This window comes from Limulus polyphemus, unplaced genomic scaffold (genome assembly GCF_000517525.1).
Source record: "Limulus polyphemus unplaced genomic scaffold, Limulus_polyphemus-2.1.2 Scaffold2207, whole genome shotgun sequence".
Classification (NCBI taxonomy): domain Eukaryota; kingdom Metazoa; phylum Arthropoda; class Merostomata; order Xiphosura; family Limulidae; genus Limulus; species Limulus polyphemus.
In genome coordinates, this window is record NW_013667817.1 from 9,545 (window position 1) to 18,302 (window position 8,758).

Sequence of the window (8,758 nt, forward strand, 5' to 3'; positions counted from 1 at the left end):
TATTTCCAAATTTATTTTGTGTGTGTCTGATGAAAACAAAATTCTGTTTAGTAGAATATTACTACATCAACCGGAAGAAACTATCTCGCTAAACAGAAACCCAGGCTTGGAAATCAACGGTCTGTGGCTAGAACTGGTCAATTCATCATTTGTGTCCACTACAGTCCCCCAAATAAACCCCTCTACAACTTAGTACAATTTAACCTTGAAATGGAAGTCACCAGAGCTAATTCTGTGGATTAGTCCTCAAGCATCACTCTGAAATCGACAGTTGTTGCTCATTTCAACTTTGCGTTATGTTTTGTGTAAGGACAAATATTTATTTAAAGTGGACAGAGCTTTTCTGAAGATGTTTGCAGTTACTGCATTGTAAGGGGTCATCCAGAGGTTAGCCCAGAACCAAATAACTATTGATTATCAACAGCTGTTTCTTTTTAATATTTGTATAAAGCTCTGTGTGTAATGTATTTCTTTAAAGTAATTTGTACCCATATACACAATTTGTGAATACTGGACATTTTTCCCCGACAATAGCATTTTTGTATATATGGTGTGATAAGACTTGAGATTTAAATTTACAAATGCTAACACACGAGTGGTAGAAAGAAGGCTAGCTGCACTAACTTTGAAGTAATAGGCTAGAGAAAAGGCAGCCAGTCAACATGGCAAGCATGTTCAGCTACAGGTTGCGAACCTAATGACCATCGTATGCCAAATACTCTTTTAGTTAAGTTGTAAAACCAAGTCAACTGACTTTAAGGAAATAGAAAAAATCACTAATATCAGTTCTTTGAACATCTGCACTTCCTCCAGTAAAACCTTTTTTTTTGCTAGTTATTTTAAACAAGTCACCATAAGATCTGGAAAATGGCTAGATTGAAATTAAATCCAACAAGAAAGTACTGATATTTTCATGAAATTCAAGAGTAGCCATTACTGTTGACCAGGGGGAAGGATAACCAGTCATCAGTACTAATTTCCTACAAAATTACTATTAAACAAATAGTGTGATTAACTGTACAATTGTAATACATTCAAGGCCAAAAGTGCAGAGTTTGTTTGACAGTACAGCAAATTCAAACCTTTGCATGCTAAGGCACTAGGTCACATCTAGCCTTCAAATAGAAAAATAATTCTATTTTATCTTAAATATTGGCAGGAAAAATTTTTTAGATGGGTCATGTACACATGGGATATAAAATTATGGTTGGACTTTTATTAATGAGAAATATCGTAGTTGTGTGGGATGTTCATTGTAAGAAATTTTAGGTAAAAGGAAAAAAGCTCGATACCCAAACCTATATGTTGAAAGTATTTATATTTTGAATTATTCTCCTCCAAAACTTTATGACTGAATATGATTTTACCAGCCAAGTTCTTATCTTGCATGCAAGATAGTAATACAAATGTGAGTTAATAACATTCTGATGGCTTTATTTTCTTTGTTAGATATTACAAAGAAAATGCTTACCTGTTACAAACTTCTAAATTACTCGGACAATAACGTAGCGAGAATTATAAACCTTGAAAAACAAGACATTCACATTATATCCAAGGAACCAATATTTATTTCTAACTGCAGCTCTAAACACTGATAAATACAGGATTTATGTTTAACAGTGAAACAACTTGGTTTTGAAAACAATTCTTATTTGGACTTAGTCTTATTACAAAAAAAATATAAAACAAAAGTCTCATACACTGCTATTTTATAGATACTTTACTGGTTACAGAAACAATAAATAAATGGAATCAAATTGAAACATCAATTTTTTTGGTTCAGTAACTGTCCTATTAACCCATATATTTTGCTGGTTAAAGGGGAAAAAAACCCATCAAAGTTTAATAAACAGCAACTGGCACCACTCAACACTAACAAATTGGTAAAGTCCTGCTAGATAGGTTCTTTATGCAGGGTTAGATCGACAAATGTTTAGTTTTAATCTCCAGGAGGAATGTATAAAAGATATACACAGTTAAAAAAAAAATTCTGTACACCTTCCGTAGTTCATATAAATTTTAAACTGTACATAAAGATAACCATTTATTTCTTCAGCTTTACACAACTATTTTAAAACAGCCTTTTATTACAATCATTTATTTATAGACTTATGTATATTATTAATATTTAAATTTTACGGAAACATATCCAATAGGCTGTGCAGAGAAGCTAAAATAAATATCACATCCAATATATCACAGTCCCAAACATTACAATAAAGTTTTATGTGATCATTATCTTAACTTTGCAAACAAAACATTATTATTATACTCTCAAGCTATGGAAGCGATGAAAATGAAAGAGAGTGCTTGTACCAATAAGTCCTAACAGTGTTGACTCCAAGAGAATATGGAGAAGACTGAAGGTAAATTAACATACAAGTATTATGTACATCAAGTTCAAAACGTGTCGGATACTTCGAGAAATGTTTAACTAAGCTCTTGTTATACCCAATAAAAGAAGTTAAAAGGGCTAATGGGTTTCAAAAAAAACAACAAGCAATGATAGAAAGCACCAGTGTGTCCTGTATTACAGTATCCAAGATTAGAACACGTGAACTTTTCAGCTGAACTGTTCTCTTTAGCAGACTACTTTTAATAGCTATTATACTAAAAAAAAAGGCATTGTAATTATGAGTCCTCAAGTAGGAATGAGAATTAGCTCCAGATAGATCAAAACCTTTTTTTTTTTAACTGCTAACAAAAATTCCAAAACAATTTTCCAGTGTACTTCAACATTCAATTGTTTTACAAAAATTTCAAGCTGACAATGCCTAGATCTTAAGTTTCTTATAGCATAACAAATATGTTGAAATCACTGGACCACATTTACAAACAAAACAAAACGTTTTCATGTATTGTATTAAGTTCCTGTAATACACCAAATATTTTGGATATCCGGAAAACCCTTCCCTGCTATATATATAGTATGGTTAATAAACACATCAACCTCAATTAGAAGGTCTCGAGGTGTTTAACGTTTAGAACAACTTAGTAATAACTTACAGTACAACGAGACTACTTGTTTATGAACTACAGTAATTATTCAAGTGAATTACTTTTCATCGTAGTGAATCTAACTTCAGGAGAATGAGGTCCACTTTGAAGTACGTTACATTCCAGATAAAAACTTAAAATATTCTTGAATTTCTACGAGAAATAAACCAATGAGTGGCTCGTCAAACTTGGTTTTGATTATTCCTTAAAATGTTAATAGAACAATAAGCTTTTATGACCTTTTTTTTTCTTAAGGTTAAAACACATCAACCAATTTGATGTTCCGTACAGTATAACTTCTACTATCTGTGAATCAATGTAGGTTTGATGAATAGATTATTTTTTTCCCAGAGCTGGAGAAGTTAGTCATGTAATGAATAAACCAACATGAATATACATAAACCATTTTTTTTAAACAGTAAATCATGGTATCATTAAGAGAGTGGTAGTTAATATGAACATTTTGCTCTCAAGTGTTGAGCTAAACAAACCAATATATAGATCTGTCCATCGTCACATATCTTCTGGTAAACAAAATAACAAGCTTAAAGTTTCGACTTATTTCACCAATTTCTATTTATGTTAACCATCTAAAAAGCTCTAGGAAACATATCTAATACTATTTTGTGCTTGCCACCTTCTGGTAGCCTTTCTTAACATCAAAGTTATCCCAAGTAGCCTCTTCCGAGTCATTCCTTCCTCCTCCACTATCATCTCCAAAGTCTATTAGCAGCTGTTCTCCTTCCTTGCCCTTCTTAGCACGAGAAAGCAACGGTGATCTTCCATCCCGTGTCTTCGGTTTTTGTGGAGAAGAAGAACTTGGTTTCTTCTTGAAATTCCTGGAAGGGGTTCCCCACACATTATTAACAGCAGACTTGCCACCCTTGGTAAGTGAACTTTTGGGAAGAAAAAACAAGCATTATATATTTGAGACAAGTGTTCCATTTGTTTAACATAACTACTTTACTTAACAATATTCATTTTTTTATATATATATCATTTATTGGGAGTTCTGTTAAAGTTTCTCACATACAGCTTCGAAGCTGCTTATCTAAAATAATATACAGCTTAAGTTATACTGTTTAAATACACTGTATTTTATACACAGGAAGATATCACTCCAACATATATAACTTAAGTTATAATATACTGTTTAAATACACCATACAACTACCTCCTTCATCTGACATTGGCTGGGAATATAAAGTATCAACAGTACAACAATAATGATATTAGACATGTCTGCGTCCATATGAAGAGTGTTAGACAACAAAGCTTTTATACAATTGAACACCTATCTTTCATTCTTTTTTCACGTAAAGTCTGTCTTGAAAAAACAGAAGTACCATTAAATTAGATACACAGATACAAATTTTACAGGTTTATCTGATTAGTTCAAAGTTATATAAAATAAACATATAACAAATGTTATTTTCTTACTTCCCAAGTCTCGTGCTTAGTTTTAAATGAGAAACTAAAGCTACCGTTCACCTGTTATCTGGACTGCTCTTGCATCCCCAGTCTTCGGCCGAGTCTCTGTCTGGGCTCTGAAGTTGGTCTTGCAGTAACGGGGTATTACTCTTATCTGGATCTTGGTTTCTGATAAAGGTAAAGTTGTTATAAATAAAGTGACATACTTTAAACCATTAGAAACAAACAAACACTTCACTGATTATCTTCAAGTCTATAATCCCTCTTTAAATCTATAATACCTATTTAAGTCTATAATCCTCTTTAAGTGTATAATCCCTTTTTAAATCTATAATTCCTCTTTAAGTCTATAATCCCTCTTTAAGTCTATAATCCCTCTTTAAGTCTATAATCTTTCTTTAAGTCTATAATCCCTCTTTAAATCTATAATCCCTCTTTAAATCTATGATCCCTCTAACATGTGCAATCTATTTACCATAATCCATCTTTTGCCATTAGGAATTTTTACTTATAAATTTTGATTTTGTCAGCATCGTTTTTTTTTCACGTTAATGACACATTCCTTATTTTTTAAAAGAGCAGAAATGTGTTGATGTCTGAAGTTCTTTCGTTACCTTCAAAGTCCCTTGCTTTTTTTTTGTCATTTTTTCTTTCATCAACCACTAAATTTTTGATGGCTGTTTCTTCATCCCAACTCAAGCCCTACCGTATAACTATTTTTTTTTTTTTTATCTACACCCATTTTTTAAAAATCAAAACCAAAATTTCTGATTTTTATGGAATTCTACAATTGTTATTATGACTTAATTTCTTTCAAACGAATACATGATTTTGTGTAGTATTCCTCTAACATCTGAATCATTACAAGTTACAGCTGTTAGAATACGCTAACCAACGACCTTTAATTTAATGGTGGATGTAATTATGAGTTCTCAGTAAAACAAATATCCTAACTCAGTATACTTCCACAAGAGATGCCCTGCAAGGAGACAGACCTAAACTACTACCATACACGATTGGTACAAACAACGCACATGTATCTTCAAATACGTAATGCTCTAGTAATGAGCCTTAAGATGCAACTTCAACATAACATCTGTTTCACTGAAGTTTATATAGAATTTAATACTGGACCTCACAAATACAGTTTTGTGAAAATAATTATGCTTAAAAGCCCACAGCATCACACACACCATACACAAATCCTCATTAGACTTTACAATAGATATTTAGAGCAAAACAAACATTGTGTACTAGAAATGTCACCCATAAAACTTTGCACACTAAATAGATACTCCTCAGTAAGCTTTTAACACTGTACAGTATATGATTATAAAAAATAAGTCATCTTGCTTTAGAGGTTAACAGAAAAAAAATACCTTCAAATATAACAATTTATGTACAACTACAATTTAAACTTACACACAATGATACTGAGCTTTAAAGAAATATTTACAGAAAACTAGCAATGTGTATAAACAAAAAACAAATTTCTAATACAATACATAAACAGAAGACAGGGTTCAAATCAAACAATATACATACCAACAGAAGACAGGGTTCAAATCAAACAATATACATACCAACAGAAGACAGGGTTCAAACCAAACAATATACATACCAACAGAATACAGAGTTCAAACCAAACAATATAGATATCAACAGAAGACAGGGTTCAAACCAAACAATATAGATATCAACAGAAGACAGGGTTCAAACCAAACAATACACATATCAACAGAATACAGAGTTCAAACCAAACAATATTTACATCCACATGAAAGTTTCTTGTACAAAATGTACATCAACATAAAACAAACTTCAAATAAAACAGTATACATATCAATAGGAAACAATAAAACTTCAAATAAAAACTTGCATATAAACAGCAACAGAAAACTATGCTTTTTGTGCAAATAACATACATTTTTAACAACAAGCTTCAAATACTTGCAATGCGTGTATCAAGAGAAAATAAATTTTAAATACAAAACATAAAAGCAATGTTTTTGGTTTAAAGACAACAATACAATTTTTATTATCAACATGTAAGTTAAAAGGAAACCCTTGATTAAAGAACACACACACACAGCAACCACTCCTTCCAATTTAAACACAGTCCTCTACACACATTTAAGAACACTTACTTTTTACGAGCTCCCAACATTAAATCTGAGAATGCGAGACCAGTCTTTAACTACGGAATATAAACATTGAGACAAAGCAGACAAATGACACAGGGGACCGACGGAAGATAAGCGAGTGCAGGGGGAAAAAAGATAAAATAGTTTCTTAGCTCCAACTATCCACACAAGATAAATGGACAAATTGTTTCGTTTTTCCTGCAACCAGTAAAGAACTACTATTTTTGGAACATTTCTAAACAACCCACTTCCATTAAATTCCGGTGCTAACTTCGTTACTTGATTTTCCTTCTTCTTTAATGAAATTTTATACAATATACTTCCCATTTTCCCTTTCTTACAATTGTATAAATCACTCGAAGACAAAATCGACCAACAAAGTTTAATTACATTTACAAGTATAATCTTTTGTAGTAGCTGACGATCAATAATTCTCATTAGTTTTTAACCATCTTACGTACTCTTAATTGTATCGACATCTCTTTTGTTGCGTGCAGTTTAAGTTTAGCGTTACTTTTTTTTTTTTGGTGCCGTACCATGTTGCTAAACAATACTTGATAATTAATTACAGAATTTTAAAATTAGTACCAGGATTAATTTTTAAAAATCATATTAAATTGAAAAGACAAGTTCTACAGCTTATCACATAAGTTTAGGAATATTAAAATCGAGAAGCTTTTAAATGAGAATTAACAAAAATTCCACATTAAAATTCTGAACTTGAAAGATTTTGACTATCTTCAAAATACGTGATTGGAAAGTTAATAAAAACTCCGAAGAAAATAATTTCATGTACAGTGTAACCACAGAAACAACTATATTTTAACTCAAACGATGATATCTGCACAAAATTTTCTTACAAGTGTTTCTCTATTAGAATAATAAACAACTTGGTACCTTTCAGTAAATACAGGTGTCACAAGTATCACCGAGTTAGTAACAACCGGTCAGTTAAACTAGCCAAATTTCACCTAATGATTTAGTACCATCGTATATATATGTGTGTGTGTGTACATATACACATTACTTGAAGGCTTAATGCCCCTCTTAAGGTAAAATTTAACTTAAAAACTGTTATTAATGCTTCTACTGCAATATTTACTATTCAGACATCAAATTTAGCTATTTATACAAAGGTATATGCATGTTAGAAAGAACAGAAAACTTGAGTGTAATAATCAACTACAAAACACATGAAAACATTATTTGACTTTAGTATACACACTTCTACAGGTGGTACTGTATCACGGCTGGTCCGTACATGTGGTTTTTCTCACTGAACATGTATACTTCCAATTTTGAGCTGGGCCATTAGAAAACACATTCTTATACATACATTAAGCAAATGTGCACATGATCAGACCAACCCTGTACTGAAGAAATGTTGACTATATATTCCAAACTTACAATGTTTATCTACACAAAATGTAGCAAGATTTTAGTAAAACGTACAAGTCTGTTGTACACGATACAACAGGTGTGTTACAAAGGTACTTGTACTCAAGATACATTTGTGAAGTGATGACATTAGACTCTCACAAGTCAGAGTGGAAGATGATGTGAAGTGATGACATTAGACTCCCACAAGTCAGAGTGGAAGTTGATGTGAAGTGATGACATTAGACTCCCACAAGTCAGAGTGGAAGTTGATGTGAAGTGATGACATTAGACTCCCACAAGTCAGAGTGGAAGATGAAGTGAACTGACGACATCAGACTCCCACAATTCAGAGTGGAAGATGATGTGAACTGATGACATCAGACTCCCACAAGTCAGAGCAGAAGATGATGTGAACTGATGACACCAGATTACCACAAGTCAGTGCAGAAGATGATGTGAACTGATGACACCAGACTACCACAAGTCAAAGTGGAAGATGATGAGAAGTGATGACATCAGACTCCCACAAGTCAGAGCAGAAGATGATGTGAACTGATGACACCAGATTACCACAATTCAGAGTGGAAGATGATATGAACTGATAACATCGGACTCCCACAAGTCAGAGTGGAAGATAATGAGAACTTATGACATCGGACTCCCACAAGTCAGAGTGGACGATGATGTGAACTGATGACATCGGACTCTCACAAGTCAGAGTGGAAGATGATGTGAACTGATGACATCGGACTCCCACAAGTCAGAGTGGAAGATAATGAGAACTTATGACACCAGACTACCACAAG

At 32.6% G+C, this 8,758-nt stretch overlaps 1 protein-coding gene across 5 annotated transcripts in view; it reads right to left on the minus strand.

The window, feature by feature from the left end:
* Window positions 1–1,417: 1,417 nt before the first annotated feature.
* The window catches only part of LOC106466252 (ADP-ribosylation factor GTPase-activating protein 1-like), a 29,850-nt gene continuing 22,509 nt past the window's right edge, over window positions 1,418–8,758 (minus strand). For 4 of the 5 annotated variants that reach the window (XM_013926510.2, XM_022394230.1, XM_022394229.1 and 1 more), the window contains exons 11-12: window positions 4,489–4,596; window positions 1,418–3,893 (exon numbers count right to left, since the gene is read on the minus strand). In XM_013926510.2, coding sequence (XP_013781964.2) covers window positions 3,617–3,893; window positions 4,489–4,596 — 385 coding nt within the window. In that variant the 3' untranslated portion in view covers window positions 1,418–3,616. The remainder of the gene's footprint in view (window positions 3,894–4,488; window positions 4,597–8,758) is intronic. The other variant, XR_002612157.1, reaches the window with a different exon arrangement.